This window comes from Thermobia domestica, chromosome 1, assembly GCF_964235325.1.
Source record: "Thermobia domestica chromosome 1, izTheDome1.hap1.1, whole genome shotgun sequence".
NCBI lineage: Eukaryota > Metazoa > Arthropoda > Insecta > Zygentoma > Lepismatidae > Thermobia > Thermobia domestica.
The window spans coordinates 88951240-88975185 of NC_137454.1; the positions used below are offsets into that span (position 1 = coordinate 88951240).

At 31.9% G+C, this 23946-nt stretch overlaps 1 protein-coding gene across 5 annotated transcripts in view; it reads right to left on the reverse strand.

Moving 5' to 3' along the window:
* LUBEL (Linear Ubiquitin E3 ligase) overlaps positions 1 to 23946 on the reverse strand; it is a 254196-nt gene that overhangs the window by 53813 nt on the left and 176437 nt on the right. For all 5 annotated transcript variants that reach the window (XM_081760703.1, XM_081760697.1, XM_081760702.1 and 2 more), the window contains 2 exons: positions 18967 to 19118; positions 15798 to 15947 (listed from right to left, as the gene is read on the reverse strand). In XM_081760703.1, coding sequence (XP_081616829.1) covers positions 15798 to 15947; positions 18967 to 19118 — 302 coding nt within the window. The remainder of the gene's footprint in view (positions 1 to 15797; positions 15948 to 18966; positions 19119 to 23946) is intronic.

Here is a 23946-nt window from a genome sequence, read left to right on the forward strand (position 1 = left end):
TTTGTAAAATCGATTCTGTGTCCCAGCTCTAAGCCCAGTTGTGGCTATCCATCTCACGTGAAAGGAACAATCTTAATAAATACAATGAATTTCAACTCTGTCCTGTCTGGTCGGCCCTTTTCAGGAAAAAAAAAAAAGACGTTCAACAAAGCTATTTCTCGTAGCCACAACAACAGCCGATCAAGAGCCTGCATTCCCCTCAACCAAACACATCCCCATTCATAGCACCATTCCTAAATATTCACATCTCGGAACTCTTCATCGCAATCCCTGAAGATGAATGCAATGTCTGCATTCGAAACGTCAGATATCAATATCTTCACTGGCTGATAGCCTAACAACACTTATTAAAATCACGTCAGTTGTAAAAATTCCATTCTTTCTTTGTATGCAGTGTAGTTTTTTTTTTTTTTTAAAAAAAAAAACTTTCACATTTTCTAAAGTTATATAGCAGTCATATGAGAAACAAAGTATTTTCCCTACCTTTAGCTCATTGGCTACTGTTGTTACTGACTGCATCGTTAATTGGTTAGTTGGAGTTTAGCGTCTATTTTCAGCACCGAGCGTATATGAGACATGGATCTAGAGTTTAAAGTGAAATTTAAACCCGGCGCCCGTACATCAAAGGTACACGAGCTAATCACTAGACCATTGAGGAGGGCTGACTGCATCGTAATCACCTCTGCAACAGCAATGAACTCCGATCTTTCTTCCATTAACCTTTTACTCTACAGAAACATAACTTTAGATTACAAAACCAACAAACAAGAAGCGGTATTTGAACGTTCTTTCCAAGTCCTTCGATTCTTGCAAAACTTTTCTTTACTATTTTTGAGTATAGCAGTCTGACATATGTTTTCATGTGTTGTAAATTTCAAAATTACCGGTCAAATAGCTTGTAATTTTAGAGCGACAAATGGAACTATATAGAAATAAATTTTATTATTATTATTTATCTAAAGCACTAAATTCTTCTGTTTATAACTGATAAAAATAAGGGAACGGTTTTCCTTTTTTTAAAAAAAAAGAAGAAGAAGAAGCAAAATTATATAGAGAAAAAAATACAGTACATGGGATATTTTTTTCTTAACCTCCGTTAAGCCACAAGAGGAGAATCATATGAGATGACGAAACGGGGATAAAAACAAATTGTTCACTGGACATCATTCATTCTCCTCACCAAATGACAGATTCTGTCGTTCAGTGAGTGCGAAAACATATCGAGTATAACCAAAGCATCCACCAAGTGTGTACTACGTAATATAATTCGATTTCTCTAGGAAAAAGGGATAATACAGATGCAATTTATCGTTTCATGAGTAATGTTTACATGGTGAGAACTGTATAAGTAATGGCTGTGTGCATAAGTCCTGCAGAGAGTTTCAAGAACTTAACGACGTACACAATGAGAATAGCCAAATGGTGGAAATCTGTGACAGCAGATATGTGATGAACGTGTAAATCATGTGATTCGTGAAAGACGTAGCTTATGATTTCTGAACTGTCTGATCTTGAAATTTCAGAGGAACTCAGCAGCCGCCTAAAGAAATCGAATGACATCACGTAGTTCACACTTGGTGGGCGCTTTGATTGTATTCGATATGTTTTTACAGTCACTACAACGATCGAACGACAGAATCTGTCTTTTGATGTCGGGGCGGACAATGTCCAATGAACAATTTTTCTTATCCCCGTTTCATCATCTCCAATGCTTCTTCTTTGGTGACTTAACGGAACTTGAAAAAATCTTTCGTATTTTGTGAACCAAATAATTACTAAATTTTCACCAATTGTTTTGAAGATTTCTTTTTGTAGGATTCAATGATAAAGTTCTTGTCTTCTATTTGAACATTAACGTTTCATCACTAATCGTAACAAATTTTATTCAGATCCATATTGACCTTCATATTTAATTAAGTAGCAAAGTCAAATGTATCCGCCTTATTTCTACTATCCTAATAGTATAGAATATAATTAAAAAGGAAGAAAATATATTTAGCTTGTCTTGTGTAATGATATAAAAATGTGATGCAATTTAACAAATCATATGACTTTACGTCGAAAACTGAAAAGATACCACTAATCAAAAGTATAAATAGATCTATAGTTAGAGGTTTACCTAGGTTGCATAAGATCTTAATTATCATTTAAGGCTTTTATTTGGTATATACAAGAAACTTACATATGCTGTGTATTTTATATTCAAAGAACGTAACTTCTTTTGAACATGAATGTAAACACGTTTTTTTTTGGGGGGGAGGGGCCATAATAAAATAAAGGAAATTAATTGAGAACAAATTGAAGAAGATTAGAAACTGAATGGACGGAAGGATTAATCTGAAGATGAAAACAAGAACAATCTACTAGATCTGAAGGAATGTATTGATAATAATTCAATTTAGTTGTCTGGACTATGTTTAGTGCTTGTTACTTTTATTTAGAAAGAAGACTTCGAATATGTAAAATATAGTTCACAAAAGTAATATAAATTTATTACTAAGTTCTTGAGGAAAAAATTCTAAACAAAATAAGAAAATTACCAACTACTTTATTTGCTACACATATTGGAACCAAAGTACAGTAAAACCTCATTTATTCGGGCTCCAGTAAGCTGGCTTCGCTTAATTCAGACAAGTAAAAGAAAAGGCAGAATGCAAGCTTCTAAATGTGCTAGAAGCCAAAAATCTCACTTGTCCCTAAACTCCGTGACGGTTAAGAGTACTTGTACTGCACTGTATTTGCCTATTATTGTGAACATTATTAAAATACTCAGCAGATTAACATGAATAAACATAGTCAAACTCAACCGGCATTTCTTTGGTTTCACTGGGGTCGTAACACGTTAGGTCTGTGTCCTTTAAATGCACCATAATAAAGTATTTTGTTTTTATAAACAGAGTTTTAATGCACTTTTTATTGTTTTTTTAAGGTTATTTCAATTAATTCAAACTTTCGTTAATTCGGTTGACTTATCATCCCGATTAGTCCGGATTAACGAGATTCTACTGTACTAATCTTAAGAAAAGTAATGTATTACTACTTGAGCTTATGACAAAGTATACGATTACAAACATCCTTTTAATTAAAATAAATATTGTATATACAAATAATATGGTTTTCTCAATAATCTAAATAAGTCCATGATAACAGTAAAGTAATTATTAATAATAACATTAAATGATACGAAAAAATAATTTGTTATTTCTTTTGTGGTTTCACGGGCGACTATAAACATGATGATATCTTCTAAAAGACCAATAGATGGTTTCAGGTACAGCATTCTCAAAGCTTCTAGCAGCATCTTATTTCCTACTTTCTGAAAGAAAGTTTTACATTTAGGTAAGGTTTACGTTTTAAATAATAACGACTTCAATATTGGCATATTATCTGATGTAGAAAATGAACTTGTATATAAAACTAGACACATAAATAAAGGAGTGTACAAAATATAGTGCTTCTATAACTTAAAATGTGTTTCAATCTTAGTTATATCCTAAAAATAAAGTATAAAACAATAAAACTTAAATTGTCAAATCGAATTTAAATGTTACAATACTTCTTTATTATTTGAGATTTATGATTTTGAAAGTATTAAAAAAAAAAAAAGTAACAAAGAAGCTCGATGACCAATCACCGAAGTCTAGGAACTGAAAATTAATAAATTTGTTCTTGTTCTTGTTCTAGAGACATCGAACAAGAACAAGAATAAATAAATTTGAATCTTCATCCATATCATAAGTCATATTCTATTGTTATAATTCATATTAATAATGTGCTTACTTTGAAAGTGATTTACAGTATGCATATCATTGGAAGTACGTTAGTTGCATGAATGTTTATTCTGCTACATCTAATACCTAGAAAGTTTCATTAGCATTTCGGAAGAAATGTCTCCCATCTTAAGTGGAGAGGGAAATTCGTAAAACAGAAAATAAAATAATAAGCTATACTAAATACGCTGAAGAACTATTTCAAACCGCGTCTCGAATACTGTGTACACTAACGTTGATTTCTTTTCTCTCATTTAATCTCCTCACACTAATTTTATTTTATTTATTTATTTATTTTTTTGTAAATTTTTATTACATGAAGATAAGAGGCATGTCTTCCGAAACATGAAAACGTATTTCATAATAGAAGGTACAGATAAAGAATTGTTTCTGTTAATACTTACCATTTGATGCTTCTCATATTGCAACGTGCTTAAATGCATATTGATATAATTATGGTATAAGATTAAGTAATATCTGAGGAAATATGAGAAATGAAAGAGGAAATTCTAGTGTATTTGTCTGTTCCTCTTTTCTTTGATTCATCATTTTGATCATTATTAATTATAAAGATCAAATAATTAAATCATAATATTTTAGTTTATATAAATTTTAAAAAAATGAGCAATAAATACTACTGCATATATTTTATCTACATTATAATAATATCAGTTTTACTTAAATCTTTAAGGGGTCAATCCATGCTAAGTGATCGAGAAAAAAGAAAAATTGCCACTCGACCTTTTCAAAAAAAATCTAATTTTTTCATGAATGTTTATTCTATATCAGGGTACTTCAAAACCAGAATTAATTATTTTTTGCAACATCCCATGGCGACGCAGCGGCTGCCGCCATTTTTTTAAATTTTAGACGTTTACGTTGTTTTGAATATCTCAGCATTTATTTGCCCTACCAAATTGAAAATTGCTGAATGTCTCCAACTCGTGCAGAGCTAAAACTTTAATCTCTTAACGTTTTTGCCTAAAACCACTTGAAAGGGGTAAAATCAGGGCCTACAGTAGCAACATTTTTGGACATTTAAGACATGTCTGGGAAGAGGAAACAATTGACGTAGAGGCCTGAATTTGTGTGTGCATATAGTACGGGTCATAAGTTTATACACAAAAATTTGCAGATCTGTAGTTGCTCCCAAAGGCCTGGAAAAAATCGTAAAGTTGGGAAATTATCCCAATTTGGCATGTTTCACTGTCCAATATCTCCAATGGGCCTGGTTAAAAAAAAATCTGAAATTTTGGGAATAGTTAGTCCTTTAGTATACTATACCACACACTACAGCGTGTTTTGTGTTTTTGAGCAGAAGGGGGTCAGAGTATTAAGTAATGAGTCATACTCTAGGAGGTGTTTTGTCCACAAATTCAACTGAAAATTCGTTGTTGTGAAGTAAAATAAAGTAGGATGAATGGTAGTCCAGTCAAGGCTCTCAAGTTTGTTTCTTTCCTCTAGTTGTAACACTGTTTTATCACACCCACAGCAGTATTGGTGAAGAATGCCTCTATCAGCAAAAGGCGAGAAAAGTCAAAATACACACTTGACAAAAAGTCCGTAAGTACTCATTGTTCTTGCTATTTGCTATATCAATGATATTCAGTCCTATTTATTTTTGTTTTAACTGTCAACTCATGTAGGAGACTATTGTCCTTTCGTTTGATCTATATTCCCAAGTCAGTGAACACTTAATCACTGTAAACACTGACTGCAGAATGAAGATGAAAGGAAAGGACAACAGTGTCCTGCATGAGTTGACAGTTAAAATAAGAATAAATAGGACTGAATATCATTGATATAGCAAACAGCAAGAACAATGAGTACTTACGGACTTTTTGTCAAGTGTGTATTTTGACTTGTCTTGCCTTCTGCTGATAGCGGCATTCTTCACCTGTGCTGCTGTGGGTGTGATAAGACACTATTACAACTAAAGGAAAGAACGAGCTTGAGAGCCTTGACTAGACTAACCGTTCATCCTACTTTATTTTACTTCACAACAACGAATTTCCAGTTGAATTTGTGAACAAAACACCTCCTTGAGTATGACGTCATTACTTAATACTTTGACCCCTTTCTACTCAAAAACACAAAATGCGCTGTTATGTGTGGTATGGTATACTAAAGGACTAACTATTAACAAAATTTCAGATTTTTTTTTTAATCCAGGCCCATTGGAGATATTGGACAGTGAAACATGCCAAATTGGCATAATTCCTCAACTTTACGACTTTTTCCCCCAGACCTTTAGGAGCAGCTACAGATCTGCAAATATTTGTGTATAAACTTATGACCCCGGACAACATACACACACAAATTCAGGCCTCAACGTCGGTTGTTTCCTCTTCCCAAATATGTCCAAAAATGTTGCTACTGTAGGCCCTGATTTTACCCCTTTCAAGTAGTTTTAGGCAAAAATGTTAAGAGATCAAAGTTTTAGCTCTGCACGAGTTGGAGACGTTCAGCAATTTTTAATTTGGTTTTGACAAATACATGCTAAGATATTCAAAACAACGTAAACACCTAAAATCGAAAAAACGCAAAATGGCGAAAGCCACTTCGTCGCCATGGGGTGTTGTAAAAAAAAATAATAATTAATTCTGGTTTCGAAGCACCCTGATATAGGATAAACATTTAAGAAAAAAATAGATTTTTGGTGATAGTCAAGCGGCACATGCTTGATCACTTAGAATGGATTGACTTTAAGATAATTAAAATTTATGATATGTTGAAAGAGAATTAAGTGATCATTTACATGATATCAAAGAAGATTTACGGAGAAAATATCTGAAATATAATGATAGTGGTACTGAGGTAAGCATATTACAAAAATCAATTATCTGTAAAGATTATCAGAAGATTATCAAAGTAACATATAAGACTGATATTAAGATTGATAAATGTGCGTACATGTTTTAGTGAATTATCCAATCAACAGGAATGTTAATTGTATAGTTTAATATTTATTAATGTACACTGAATAACATATAATAACTAATTTCAGATTTTGCTTAAGTTCGAGTTCAACTTAAGCAGAGATTCACTATTTTTTTTCCGTAGATAAGATATTGATAAAATTGATTCACAATATTATTATTATCTTTTCTGTAGCTTGTACTTAATAGTAGTATTGTAGATGGTATACTTACCAATTGTTTCTTCTTTGACCTAAGGTATCAGTTTGTCTTGTGAAGGTGAGAAATACAATTTTCTTAAAACTTGTTTATGCATGTTTCTAAATATGTACACATCTTGTAATTCTTTACGTTGTTCTTTTGCTCTTACGTCATAACCTTATAACTAATTACGATGTGTTTGTTCATAGAATCAGATGTAATATTATCAGTAGCTTATAAACAGTGTCTTCTCAATCTGTTACTGTTTTTCAAAAGTCTAGTAAAGTATTCTGTTCCGTACTTGTAGTATATTTGAATATTAGCTTGGGTTAATATTTAGCTTTAGGAGAGTACCCTTTGCAACATCTCATAAAAGATCAGTAATTTATTCTTCATAAACATATTGATTTAACTTTATATTTCGTTCTTTCTTGGACTGCTTAGTTTCCAGCCTGATTAACGATGTGCATATAATTGACTTGAATCGATCTAAATGCTCAGTTGTTTTTCGGCTACCGTAACGATTGAAAGTGCTCTCATCTAAATCATTTCCCTTGGGGAAATTCACATCACGTATGTTCGAAGTTATAACATGTATTAAATGAGATCCTAATCATTTCCGTTTGGGCGAATTCATGTCACGCATGTTTCAATTCATAAAATGATTTGAGAGAATTTTGCTCATCAAGGAGTAGAAAATAAACGGAATGTTAAATTGGCAAGTTATAACAAACCACGTAATTAACCATCTATTATATCACGCGCACTAATATTTTTTTATTTGAATAATGTTATAAAGTATTTATCTTCAAAGTTTCCTTGCGATGTACGAAGAACATCTTTATGTACGTAGAAGACACATTTCGAATTAAATTTATGTTTACTTTTCATAAATTCTATGAGTCCAGAATGGAATCGTATGTTTTCAAGTTGATTGAACTTGTATTTATGTTCTTTTTTTCTTTGTATATCCTCATGGCAGTGTGTAGTACATAGAAATGCTGTACAAATGATTGTTAATCTACCAATTCGTTGCTCTAGCAGTTACAATTGTATTGAATTATCAATTACAGGAATCGTAAAACTGAATTGTAGTCGTTCTTTTAAATTCTGGACTTTTAAATATGAATACTTTCAAAACTATAACCTTAATAAGTTATACGTACATATGTTACTATATATTTGCTGATAATTCTTTTTCAAAAAAGTGCAGACACAGAAAAGTAAAAAATGTGAACTATAGTAGTCAAAAATTAAAAGAAAATAACACATTCACTAGTTTATTTTTCAAATTTAAAGTACAGGGTCTCTTGATTATCACAAATTACAGTAAATTCAAAATAAGTCAAGATATGTAATAGGAGAAATTAAATAAATATTTTTACAGCATTCAAGTAAAGGTAACTTCAAAAAGTTCATTAATATAGGCCACCTTTGATATTATAATTTTCTTTGCTATATATTTAGTGATAATTTTTAAGAAATTGTAGCGTCTTGTATCTCCTATTCAATTTAGAATATCATAATGCAAAACACTATTGTCTATACGTAGAACTCGTTTTGCAAAGAGTAACTAATGATGTCCAGAATTAAATCTCTTATTGGTTGTATCATTTTATTGCAATAGTTCATAAAAAGAATAGTCATTTTCTGGTCTTCGTGACTAATCTACAAGCCTAAAAGCTTGAATGAAATATATCTATAATTGCACAAAAATAGAAACTACCTGTAGATTTTGGTAAATGAGAAAATAATCTACCAAATAAGTTTTCTCTCTTTTTGTCTAATCGCAGATAAAATACCAGAAAGTAAATACTTTTCTGTAACTGTTTCAAGTTTCGATACACAAGTTAATAAGTACATCAAGGGCACTTTTAAAATATGCTGCCATTTTTACTATATTTAATTCATGATAACACGCGCAAAGAATCTGGAACAAAAAGTTACTAATTGTACAAGAATACTTCTGCTAAAATTAGTCACTTAAGCATTCACTTGAAAAATTCTTCAAATTTCATAACAAAGATCAATTAAAAAGAGTTATGGTAAAATAAGAAGTTGGAAAATATAAAAACTACAGAAAATATTTACATTTTTGCATGATACAAAGTGTTGATAGCTGCAGAATTTCGTTTCGTGTTTACCTCTGATTTTTACCGTACGCTTGTAATTGATGTATTTATTAAAGATGTATGATAGGTTTCACGAAAATTTAGTGAATAAATTTTACAGGAACATCCTCATACAGCAAGAAACTTATTCTTATTAAATTTCAAGATTTATCAGTGATAGCATATGAATGCTTTTGTTCTTTCTTTTTAGAATATCGTTGGGAAATCAAGCAAATAAATATTGTCCATTGTTAACTAATGAAGTTACCGATGAACAATACTTGTAATGTCTAAATTATTGCTGTTTTTTTTCTAAGTAAAGGTAAATTTTCTATTCAGAAATTTAAGAATATTTTTTTTAAAAAATCTATCATATCTCAGAATAAAGTGAAACGATATGACTTCGGAAAAAAAATTCTTCGCATTTTATTTCACAATGCAATCTAGTTAATCATTCATTATTTAATGTTGACTTTACTGAACTGTTTGAGGCTACCTTACAGTAATTGCTGTTAAAATAAGTTATCTCTAAAAATAATATTTCTATTTAACACACTTATAAGTAGTAAACATAATTAGTAATTTACTTTACAATGTTGTTGAAACTTTTCTCTAAACAATATATTTTGGATTTTAAATATATATGTATTTTACAAATAGAGAATCCGAACACACTTGAGAGTTTTTACGAATGGAAATAAGTAAAAAGGTGACGAACTGATAAGCATTTTCATGTAACATTACCGTAGTATACTCACAAATGCATTATCAGATACAAATCTCTCAAACAATATTCTTAACATATACATTATAACAGACAAAAAGAGGTGTGATTTTCAGTCCTGTATACTTTCTTTCTTATAACAGAAAATGCATTTCGTGTTACAGTACACTTGTTTCTTCTCGTACATTATATATAAATATTACCTAATCTATACTAACATAAATATAATTCTGTTTGAAAAATACATATTTTTTTCAAAATATAATTCTATGTAAATTATAAAGTTCAGACTTTAGTGGAAAATAACATACAACACTAATAATAAAACTAAAATATTTATTCTTATTTGTCTTCTATCTGACAAGTATCATTGGTTTTTCTTCCATTTTGTCTTTCTCAATCGAAAAAAAAAAAGATACGCGACATATAACTTTGCTTCAGTCATGAACTACTTCATGATACTTTTTTGTCATGACAATCAAAATATTCCCTAACCAACCAACGTATTTGACTATACTAATCAAAATATATTTATATTTTATTTAAGATTTTTGTTCATTTTAAATTTAAGTACATGTACATTACCTATATTAAGTACATGCATTAAATACATGTATTAAGTACATGTCATTAAATGCTTTAGTTCTTAATTTATTAATCATAAAATTTGATTCTCAACTATGGTTTATGTAGAATATGAAAATTAAATAACCTACTTAATTAGTAGAAATTTAATTATGTACATAGGTTGTTAGTAACTGCACTAGGAATGTTAGAAAATTTCGGAGCTAAAATAAAAATCAAAAATAAAATAAATTGAATAAAATAATAGGAACTTTTCTCTCAATAAGTCTTATTTTAATGTTATTATTTATTTACATAAATTAGTTAAATATCCAGTGACTATTGTAATTATCTAGTAAAGAAAATAGAACAATGTTTTCGTTATTTTAAATTGCAACGATAGGCATTAACCATTTGAAAAATAAAAATAAATAAATAAATAAATAAATAACCGCTTTGTTAGTCGTTGTTGTATTTGTTAGTTGACATCATACTATCGTTTCGCTAGTTTCGTCACCGGATTAATTAACAAAAAGTGACATAAGAATCACTATTGTGTGTGCGGAAACTATTGTGAAATTGACATTGGGATTAACATTATTTCTCTTAAAGCATCTGTTACCAAAAGATGCCAGTACTTTCACTTTCTTTTTAACGGAGTATCAATATCCATAATAATTCTGTCAAATCCAAAAGATAGATATTGCAATTTTGAATCATCTCAGAGTAATCTTCGCCCATTTTAATTATTTTCTTTCATTCATTGTTAAGAATACTTTATTTAATACATCAGGAATATTCTTCAATAAAGATTAAAAAGGGTAAGGATATTTTTTTTATCATTGATTCAATTTTTCCTTGAATAAAGTTACATTATTCATACCATTCTTATCTTATATGAATTTTAAAGCGTATTCCTTTGCTTTCTCAATTTATTTTAGGACATTGTGGAATAGTTTTTAGTTTTCTTTGTTTTTTGTTTCCTTTTGTCTGCCAAATTCCTCCCACATTTCTTTCTTAGCATTTCTGATCTTTATTTTAACTTCATCTCTCTGTTTCCTATAATCTTGAAAGCTTCTATTCTCTAGTTCGGCTCTAATTTCGGGTATTCATCAAGGTATTTCTTTTCTGTTTTCCACTTCCGATATGTTCCACACGTTTGTTATGGTGCTGATATTAACGTATTTTTCCACCTGTACAATAGTTCCTCTAAATCTTCTTTGTTAGTTACCTCCAATTCTGTGTGTCGACTATCTTCTAAAATTCTTTTCTCTTTGTCTAGTCTTTTAGTTTGCAGCTTTTGATTCGGTTTCTGCTTTTTTTTTTTTTTTTTTTCCTCTCTGAAGTACCATGTCTAAAGTTAACAGTTTATGGTTGCTGTCTATTTCGGGACCTCGTTTTACTCGAGTGTCTCTCACATATTTCTTCATGCTTCTTGTGATTATCATATAGTCTATGATTGATTTTTCGTTTTTGCTTGGCTCCTCCCTGGTGAATTTATGAATGTCTTTATGTATGTAGGATGTATTTGCTATAATGAGGTCGTTTAGTAGGCAAAAATCCAATAATCTCCTCCTGTTACTGTTTTATGCTTCTTCCTCTTGTGCTCCCATTATTCTATACCCTCCTCGGGTTTGTTACCAACTCTTGCATTAATATTTCCTAGCAAAATAATGTTTGAGTCTATATTTTCGATAGTTTTTTGTAATATTTCGTAGAACTCTTCCCTTTTCTTTGCTGTTTCATCTTCGCCGGAGCGTACCCAATTACTAATGTGAAGTTTGCTTTCTGTTTTTCTGTGTTTACTGTCATTATTCTTTCATTGATAAACTTCCAGCCCTTGATGTGTTGTTTGTAGTTCTTATGTAGCATGCATGCTACTTTTGCTCTTGCTCGTTCCTTTTTCTCTACTCCACTGTATTGCATGACAAAGTTATCTTTTTCCTCTAACTTTGTTCTTTTCTTTTTTGTTTCTGTCAGAGCTAGATATTTTACTTTTTTTCTTTTTTATTTTCTTGGCTAATTCCATTCCTTTCCGTTGAGACCTTTTACATTCCATGTTCCCATACATACTGCATCTTGACCTCGCCAATGCGCTGTAATTTTGATCCGTCCGGCTTGCATATCTTTTAATCGTTGAGGGATTCGAGTGAGCAGGGGATTGGCCTACAGCTCTTTATCATAGTGAACGGGTTGCCTTCCTTCTGTGCTCACGCGCACTCGAAAGTTTAGTTCTTCTGCTTTCCTGGACTTACATCTTGTACCTTCTTTTCATTTTCTTTTAATTTTACAGAGGAGCTTGTCTGTTCTCACTCCAACCTCCCTCCTTTCTCAACCTGGGCTTGAGACCCATTGTGGAGTAACGAGTGTCTAATGATATCGAGTTGAACTGAAGCGCTCGCCAAGTGTGAACTACTTAATGTAATTTGATATCTGTACGCGGAGGGGCATAATACAATTACAATTCATCGTCGAAAGATTAAGAGCCTGACATACTAAAAAGACAAAATTTACCATTTTTCTTTTGCTTGTTTTTCGTAAGTGAAATGAGATAATATAATACAAGTTACTACAATCGTAGATAATGTTATTCTACAACAGAAAATATGAATCTGAAGAATTTTCAGTGTTGCTATCCATAGAAATTACAGTGTTGCCAGAATAACATTTCGCTCAAAATCTAAGTTAAAGCAGCGACTAGAGGAATGAACTCAACTGCATTTGATTACATATCATTTGTTTTGGTATCCTATGAACTACTTTTTAAATAATAGTTGTATTTAGTTCGTAATAAACAAAATAGTTTTAACACACAGTTATTAAAATTAAATAATAATGTTATTTTAAAAAGTAATTCACAGGATACAATATGATACATAATCAAATGCAGTTGAGTTCGTTCCTCTAGTCGCTGTCTTGACATAGATTTTGGGGGAAATGTTATTCTGGCAACACTGTAATTTCTATGGACGGCAACACTGAAAATTCTTCAGATTCATATTTGCTGTTGTAGAATAACATTATCTATGATTGTGGTAAGTTGCATTTCATTGTCTCCTTTCACTTATGAAAAACAAGCAAAAGAAAAATGGTAAATTTTGTATGTCAGGCTCTTAAGGATTATGGCTGGAACTTTGTAAGTGATTACTGTGTGTACAATTTCTAAGAGAGTTCAAATAAAGACTTACTGACCTATACGACAAGAGTAGGCAAGGGTGAAAATCTGTAGCAAAAGACGACTTTGGTGAACGCGTGAATCATGGTTCGTGCAAGGGGTAGAATGTGGTTTCTGAACTGTCTGAGTTTGATATTTCAGAGAACTCAACAGTCACCTGGAGAAATCGAATTACATCACGTAGTTCACACTTGGCGGGCGCTTCGAAAAAAAAAACTCACGATATTGTAATCCTTTGGCAAGAAGGCAATTAGGTCACATGATGGAGGCATATTTTATTGCAAATTTCTAGAGTATTGTTCCTTGTTTAAGAGTCAATAGGATGAAAAAGTTGTCAGGTAATAAACTATTACCCTTCGTTTCGAAAATAAAATCCTTTCCTTATCCGACTCCTGACCTTTCCTTACATCCTGAAGTGCCAATTCATCAATAGATTAATACAGTTACTGAATAGTTGTTCTAGAAAATTAAAGAAAAAATACGAATATACCGCACTAACCTTTTGGTTAAATGTTCAAAATGTGAACAACATCAATTCCACTAGTAAGCTTCTCACTTGCGTTTTTTTTTCATTAGCAACATATTGATTTATGGAAAATAAATAAAATAATTTGGATCATTTTTGAGGAAACCTCAACTTCTCGATTTTTTTATTATATTAATCTCATTTGAGGCAATAAGGTTAAATAAAAAGAGAAACTCTCTGAGAAATCACCGAGAAAGTCCTAAAGTGTTTTCAGTTCGTTGAATGATGTGACAGCTGGGCATGAGCACTTGCTGACGAATGAGCAGTTGAAAGTTCAGAACTTGCTTTTTTACCTAAATGAAATCTTTAATTCAGCGTTTCAAGATTATACTCTTTAGGCTAAAGAAGATGGATGATTAATGAAAGCGAACGAGTTTCAAAGAATTTGTTCGACTAAGAATCTGGGAGGAAATGGAAAAGTCGTAAGGACACCATGTTGTTCACCATAAAATCATATGGCCAGGAATCAAATCAGCCTCTTGCACCACAGACGATCGATCTTCCACTAAACCCTCTGCGCCTTTTAGAAATACAAGGATTCTGAAACTTATCAATTCGTTCAAATTCAATTCTTTATTTCCATTACGCACTTTTATTTAGTTCTACGATCGATTAGAAATACAAGATAGTTATTATAAAATTTAAATTGGTATAATTAGCAAGACAAATATTTGCCACATTCCGTGCGACTATGCTTAGCATAGAAAATTTAGATTTGATTCTTTGTGAAGCTCGTGTGGCTCTGGTTCCACGTTAAGCTGTAAATCTACATCTCACATAGCCATGGTGCTGAATAGGAACGTTTAACTCCATATTAACTAACTAACCAACATACACTAACTATAATTATTCGGAGATCACTTCATTCTATGATCATTAGTGGATGTAGTGTCAATTGGATGGAATCTGAAATCCAACTTCTTATTAATTTAATTGACAAGCAAAACTAAAGTAAAATAGATATCAAGAATTTTGATTTTTTTAACGTCTACTTTAAGACAAATTATTATAAATTAATAAACATTACCCATAATGCATTTCACGACAATCTTTTGTTCTATACAAATTATGTATAATATCACATTCTTTATATCACATAGTGTTAAATTACAGTAAATCCAATAGTGAATTAGTAACCTATACTAAATTGGCAAATCGTAAATAATTAGGTTGTAAAGGAGTAAAGCATAACAATAGCTTATTTTGAGAATATTTTTGTTAAATAAATGCTATGTGTACTTCACGCAAATTATCCGATTTTAAAAAATAAACCTTGTGTGATATTTAGATATTGTAACTTAGTTTCAGTTCATTTCATAATTAAAAAAAGGTTAGTAATGTTATTTAAAATCATAATTTATTCGTACATCACATTACTTTAGAATTTCATTTGGAATGCCTTATTTATAAAATAAAATATGTAATAAGTAAATAAAAATAAATATTCTTACTTTTGACTAGTTGAAAATCTTAAAGCTTTGATTTAATTTAAAACATAATGATGTTACATTACCCTTCTCCTACTATTTTTACTTTTCGTGGTTTCCCACACTATTGTAAACGTATTGCCATTATCATATAAGCATTATCATGTAAGCATTATCACTCAAACTCTTAACTTTTCAAATAAATAGCATGCGCATTTCTGTAATATCCGTGAAAGTCCAATTCATACTTGTCAGTTGATATATTTAAAAATCTATCAACACTGAATATGTGTAATATATTTTAAATCTTCTGCATGGGTAGGTGACAGGAATTAGTGAGGAGAGGAAAGAAAATTAACATATAACGCATTGTTTCTTTACCTGTTCCTTGCGACTCATGAGAGGGCTCGGTGTTCCTGATCGAAAGCCGCTGGAACGCTTATTCTTGCGTGGTGGAGGGACAGGCGCTGAGATTTGTTCTCCTTTGGGTGGCAGTGGAGGCCTCAAGGTCTGAAATTTTGTGTCCAGAGCCTGAAAGAGAGACTTCTATTATACTTATAGAAGGAGTTAGAAGTTAGTATCAACAATTCATATAGCCATTACAGAGTTTAGTGTAAATAGTACCTAGTCGGGAAAAAATCATTCTCGACTGATTCATATTCTTTGGTAATAACATATGGAACTTAACTGAGAATTGCCTCAAAGAAAGCTGTGACCACATTTCTTCCCCATTTTTGTTAAATGAACATGTTGGGGTGAGTATGTACTTTTATTGACGATTTACAATAATATCTGTTTCATTTTGAGACTTTGAATATGTAAATACTAATTAGAATAGTGTTCCATTGCTCCATTTTTTATTTCGGATGTGGAATCAAAAAGAATACTGATTAATCCTCAGAGACCGAAAATTTGAATCAATTATTCACCTTTCACAATTTTCGCGACAAAGGATCAAGAATTTTGGACTTTACTTCTACGAAACTACTTAACTTATTTACTCGAGATTGTATATCAATCTATTTACATAATTTATTGCTACCATGCATGCACACGAAAAATGTTTTAAAACGTAACTGATATTTATTCTTACCGTAGAAAGAGAGATTAGAAGTTTCTATCTTTAATCTTCTTCATGAAAAGTAACATAGGAAAAATGTTTTAAGTTGAAAATGAAAATGTATAAATATGACATCACAAAATATTACATCAAAAAATAATTTGTTTTTAAATTTTAGTCTTATAGAGTATCCATCGTTTATCAGAAGATATTTACCGCAGCACTATGAATGTTTAGTTTTCTTTTTCTGCTGAAGAGGCAAGCATTAGTTACTTTATAGAGTTAATTTTTGTAATGAACTTCTTTTTTGCAAGAAGTTACAAAAATATGTATGGAAGTTGCAAAAATGTAAATTTTAATGTTTAAATAAATTCCATTTTTAAAGAAACACTCGAGAAATAATCAAATACACAAAAAATGAATCTGTGTAGCGTACTGACACTCAGACAATTTAAAAAAAAATAGTATAAAAATTAATAATTATTTAGTCTTTAAACTACAGGAATTTTCCTCCCATTATGTGAATAGTACTTTTAGATCATTCCATTTTACTTTCTAGAAAGTGATAATATCTACTCCAATGATATATAATGCCTTTAAATCTATCAATGCATATGAAAGGTAGATAAGTAGATATAGATGGTTCTCTGCTAATCTCTTCATTTTGACATACTAATTCCCTTCTTTAATATTGTTTTTCAATTGTCATTTTTTTGTTCCACTCCTTATCTTATGAATATATAACTATAGATAATGAAAGAAACACTTGACCTGGATTTTTTTTTCATTCAATCGTTAGTTTTGTTTCCATAATAATATATTTCTTACATAATACTTCGTATGTCTTCCTAGGGTAGTTGTTTGTATGACTCCTTAGTATGTCTAAGAGGTTGGTGTTGTACCTGTGCCAAGAATTTACACCTACCGCCGAAGACAGTTTTGTACAGAAATATTTAGGACACAATTCCTTCTTTCTTTTTCACGCAAAATACACAATTTCTTTTCCTTTTGCAATTCTCCAATTCTGTTTGTTCTTCTATTTTCAATTCTGGCATGGCTTCTCTTTTATTAATCCATTGAATCATTTTCTTTTTGACTTCTGAGGCTGCTTTCTTTGTAATATTTAATTCGTTTTTCAAATTAGTTATTTCTACGTAGCAATATGAATAATTTCAGTAGAAATATCATGTAATGAGAGAACATTATTTAACAGCATTGATTTCTTAAGTTCAAAAAGTATTTTGGAGAGAACGGGAATGGGGAATGGCGGAAACTTCATAACGAGGAACTACATAATTTATACGGTTTACCCAACATTGTTAGGGTCGTCAAGTCTAGGGGGCTTATGTGGGCAGGTCATGTAGCTTGAATGGGAGAAAGTAGAAACGCTTTCAAAGTCTTGACTGGAAAACTAATCGGAAAACGACCATTAGAAGACCTAGGCGTAGATGGAAGAACAATATTAAGATGGATCTCGCAGAGATTGGAATACAAAGTAGAAACTGGATGCAGTTAGCTAAGGATAGAAGTCAGTGGAGAGCTTTTGTGAACGCGGCATTGAACCTCCGGATTCCATAGGCCATAGAGTTAGTTAGTTAGTTTAGTTTAATTTGAATAATTGCCTGGTATGTCTTTTTAGTTTATGGATATCTGAGATAGCTTATGACTATTGTAAAATATCCTTTAATAACGGTAATAAAGATGTAGTAATACTTGGAGGAAAAATGTTCAAAGAAAACACAATAATGAATTTTTCTAAGATAGCTTTTCTCCTATAGTGAGCCTTAGATGTTTCTTTTTAAGATCGTTAAGAAAGAACCAACAAGGAATCGTTCCCAAATGTGAAACGGCTTTAGAAGATCTGAAAAGTGGGTTTAGTTGAGTTCTTGCAGGTATGACTTTTTCCAAAGCTATAGCTGTAAATGCACAAAAATAAGTTAAGTTGCAGAAGGTTTTGAGGATCTTGAATAGTAAAATTTTGACATAATCCAACTATTTTAAAATAATAAATGGAAAATTTCCATTGCATAGTGCCTAATTGCTTATTGAAGTGAATTGATGCATGATTAAATATTAATTAAAACACATCTTATAATACGTCGTAATATATCTTAGCGACGTAATTTTTTCGACGAGTTTTCAATTGAAATATTGCTCTTTTGATAGTTTTAAGTGGAATGCATATAGTAGCGAATATCTGTAATTCTTCGAGTATTGCTTTAAATAATTTTTTTTTCGCAGTTGTACGTCTAATCCTCTAAAAGAGAGAAAGAAAAAAGAAACAATATCAATTTAAGTGGTTTAAAACACAGGTACTTTCCATATTTCCATTATTGTCAACTTGGCAACCATCATTTTAGATGAACTCCAGCTCATAATATAGTGATTAATTAATTCCATAATTTAATTTTAGTACTGATTAACATTTGTATGATAATTATTATATGATTTGCATTAAATTTTATATGATACTTTTTCTTGTTTACTTACTTTTCTCATGTGACTCTGTCTTTTTGGATGTCTGTGGTACATGTCGTCACAAGATAGACAGAAGATTTGGTGGGAACATTTATCACATCGAACAGTTGGAGTAGAACATCCACAGAGATCACAATGGCGCCCATCACCACGTTTTAAATCACCTAGGGAGAACAAAAGTAACAGAGTAGATAATTTAGAGCAAACAATTACTAAATAAGAACATTATATGTATTCATTTCACTGAGAAACAAATACACTTAAAAGTCCTCGTACTAAAGAGTTAGCACAAATGATCTCCTTGATTTCATTCGTATGTTGTGTTAAAAGTGTAAGGCGTATAGGATTGAAACACGTAACATGAAAAAAACATATAAAAAAGACCTACTAAGTTTCAGCAACTATGGCTATAAGTGCTTAATATGCCTCCTTTAATCAGGCGGTACATATTAACACGATAGTCCAACTCCATCCACAAACGTTGAAGCATATTCCGGTCAACTTTACGTACAGCTGCTCGGATTCGATACTTCAGATCATCAAGATTAGACGACAATGGTGGTACATACACTTCATCTTTGACGATACCTCAAAGAAAAAAGATTACGAGGATTATTTCAAGTGATCGGGAAAGCCACTTAATCAGACATAAATTGTCAGAATGGACGTCCCTTAGATTTCTTTTTACAGAGGCATCCAGCTGCTGCAAATATGGAATTCCAATCATGTATTCTCTCTTAATTGGGATACCTTATGAAATCGTGCAGAAAAATGTCTTTAGACTGTGATTACAAATCTTGTTGCATGGAACATAAGGACACAAAATACCCACTCCTCTCTTATCACCATCATTTATTACAAATATTCCCCTGGAGATCAAACTGGTGTACTAAGGCTTTTCACGATATCTGAAAGAAACTTTGTGAACTTTTCGTTTCTCGCTACATGTTTCAATACATTATGTCATATATTTTTAACACAAAAAAATGCAAACGAAATCAGGGATACCACTTGCACTAGCTATGCTTTATACACACACACACACACACACACATATACACACACATACATATATACACAAAAGTTCAGTTTCCATCCTTCAGAAATGTACATTTAGAGTGATTCCACGAAAATGATTACATTTAAGTTCAAAATATCAATGTGACATGCCACAAATATCTTTAACGTAAAGCAATCGTGAGTCATTAATGATGCGATGAATCGGTAGACTGGAATATGTATAACTTAGTACGTCAAGCGCACTGCTTATTCAGCGACTCTCCAGCTCATCGAGGAAAGTTTACTGAAATTACAGGAAGCACAAAATTTATTGTGAAGCTGTGCTGCCCCGACTCGTTGGAAAATGCCATTTGTTTTCAAAGGACATTGGAAATTTGGGACTATGGAATTAAATTTCTACAACATTTAAGCAAAGCTGACAACTTATAGAAACCCTGAAGAAAACAGCAAGCGATCCATTTAAGTTTCAGTCTCAACCTAACAGTTGCTTACTTTGGATCTTCGTTTTCTGCATTGGACCGAATCCGTTGTTGGTAACTGTTTTATAATGATTTTTTGAGAATTATATACATATTATGAAATAAACAATAGTATCTTAATTAACTGGAAAATACTGAAGACATATTTACTATTTATTTATTTATTTATTTATTTATTTATTTATTTATTTATTTATGACTTCTTTTACGTGGCAAAGTTAAGGCTCTACAGCCTTCTCCGAGCACTTAACCACGTGCATACATATTTTTTTTTGAAAAGCACCAATACATAGAAAATATTAACAATTACAAAAGAAAAGTATTTAACCACAAAAAAGAATATACTACTTAAGTAAAAAAATAGTTAAACACTTCAAAAACAAAAATTGAAAATAATATACAAATAGAAATGAAATGAAATGAAATGAAAATGTCTTTATTGAAGCGGGTGAGGTTCAGCCATGGCTGCTCTACCACCTAACCCTTGTCAAAAGAATACAATATTAAACATTACACATCAAAAGGAACAGAAAAAAAACTAAAAAAAAAATACAAGTAAAAGAATAAATCAGAAAATAAACAAGTGACATATGCAATAAAAAGTATCGATATTGTTGAATTTAGCTAAGCTGTTACATAAAACTGTACATGTCGTAAGTGCCACAGGCCAGTCGCTGGGATTTCATCAAATGTGATTTTATGGAGGAAACAAAATAACATGGAGAAACCTAGAAGTATGAATATATAAGCAGTAGGTTACCTATTGGTTGTGTGTTCATATGTGGGTTATTAATAATTTGGTAAAACGAAGATGTCTCATGTGCTACCAGTATCCTTATCTTTACTTAAGAGAAGGGAATTTACAGATTTTTTAAATTTGGCAACTGTGGAAACGTTGTGTATTAATTGAGGTAAACTGTTCCAGAGGTGTGTAGTACTTACTGTGAAGGATTTTGAGTATGAATCAGAATTGTGACTGGGTATGAAGAGCAAGAAATTATCTTGTGATCTTGTACTTCTGGTATGAAAGTCTGATAAAAATAAAAATCTACGGGCTAGGTACGATGGTTCTGACGTAGTAAGTATTTTGTATAATAGGGTAAGGTTATGTAAATTTCTTCTTCCAACTAACGTCAGCCATGACAGTTTTTTTTTTTTATAAAAAGATGTGAGGTGTTCCCTGTAAGTTATATTGAAAATAAATCTAATGCAGGCATTTTGGACTCTTTGCAAGCGCTTTGCTTGATTTTCTGTTAGATCAGAATAGACTGAGTCGCAATAGTCAAGATGTAGAAACACCAGTACCTTGACAAGTTTGATCTTCAGAGATATTGGTAAGAAATTTCTTAGTCGATTTAACATATGCAGGGCACCAAATGCTCTCTTACAAACTCCAGTTATTTGATCTGACCAGGAGAGATTTTGATTTAGTATGACTCCCAAATTTTTTACATTTGTAGAGAATGGAATAACAGTATTGGACAATTTTATATTTGGGAGCTGATAGATATTAATAGAAGAGAGAATTCTTGGGGAGCCAATTAAGATGCACTGCGATTTTGTTGCATTTAATTTTAACCCCTGAGCCGTAGACCAGTCATTGATTTTGTTTAACTCAGTGTTTATTTTCTCAATCGCATTATTAATATCTTGTTGAGGAAAAGAAGCATATAACTGAAAATCATAAGCGTAAATATGGTATTTACAATATGTGAGAATTTTAGGGAGATCATTAATGTAAAGGGCAAAGAGAAGAGGAGAGCAAAGAGAGAGAGGAGGGCAAAGAGAGAGGCCTAGTACGCTACCCTGCGGCACTCCACTGTTGATACAATGCCATGTCGATATGTGATCCTGATTGATCACTACTCTTTGTTTACGTTCATGAAGGTAAGAATGAAACCATTTAACCACTGATTCAGAAAAATTAAACAATAATGATAATTTCTGAAGTAATATGTCAAAATCAATCGTTTGAAATGCCTTACTATAGTCAAGTAGAGTAAGGAGCGTCAGTTTTCTGTTATCAATAGCCCATCTTATATCCTCCGTTACGTTTACTAGTGCAGTGCATGTGCTATGATTACTTCGAAAACCAGATTGAAATGTATCCAACAAATTATTTGTTGTTAAGTATTCCCGAATTTGATCATTTACAATATATTCAAAAAATTTTGAAAGCACGGGAAGGACACTGATAGAACGATAGTCTGCGATATTGTCAGCGTTGTTCTTTTTTGGAAGTGGGCGGACCTTAGCGAGTTTCCATACTGTGGGAAAGGTACCTGTGGCAAGAGAGTAATTAAATATGTCAGTGATAGGATTAAGTACATGCGGTAGGATTTTCCTGATCATGATTATTGAAATATCATCTGTACCAGTGGCTTGAGATTTAATTCGTTGGATCGCTTTTAATACATGTGCAGGCTGTACGTGAGAAAACGAGAACAGAGAGTTAACTTCTGAAGCTACAATATTATTCATTGTTTGAAGTTTCATGGAGGCTGGTATCATACGGCTTTGACAGAAAAAAACTGTTCAATTCATCTGGCGTATAGTTAACTGCGTTCTTGGTTATGTTTCTCCCAACGCCTAATACTTTTAGCCGTTTCCAAAGAACTGCTCCATTATTTTCGAATTCAAGTACAGTGAAACCTCTCTAAAGCGGACAGCCGTGGGGACTCAAAAATTGTCCGCTATAGAGAGGTGTCCGCCTTAGAGAGGTTTCAATATTTTCTTACGTAAATTAATAAACAAGGTAATATGCAATTAGAAAAAATATTTTTGCATGAATTACGTATTTATGAATATTACCAAAATGTTACTGTTCCTGCATTATTTTGCGTCATCCGATCCCTTATGTTCGAGGCACAACATGGGAGTAAGATGTTATAGTTCTCTGCACTTTACACTTATCGCTACTTACTACGTTTTCGGTGTGTTGCTTTAATTTGTGAGTTAATTGCAGTCCAATAATGACTTTTTTTTTTAAGACTATGCGTACCCGTAGTCAAAAATACCAAACTCGTCTTCTGCTTCGTTAGAGATTCCAGCGGGACAGTAGAATGATGTGTCATCCCAAACAGTGGGCAACTGTCAATCACTTTTGTTTCTCAAACAGATTGGGTGGGAATGGAATGCAAGCAAAGGACATAAGGGTGTTATGAAACAGGGTACCTTCCTCTGGGTTGCTGAACAGACAGTTGAGGATGCAAAATGTGGTCACACCTTCATGTTCTTCCTTGGTGACATACGTATGAATTACTAAAAGTGTATTTTTACTGTACTTTTCAACTTGTTTCTAGAGAAAGTGTCCGTAATACAGACTGTCCGTGTCCGTACTAGAGAGTGTCCGCTTTAGAGAGGTTTGCCAATATGTTTTTTCCTATTACAGTGTTTGGGGATTACAAAATATGTCCGTTATGGGAGGTGTCCGCTTTATAGAGGCGTCCGTTAGTAGAGGTTTCATTGTATTTCATAGGCAAAGCGCCGTTTT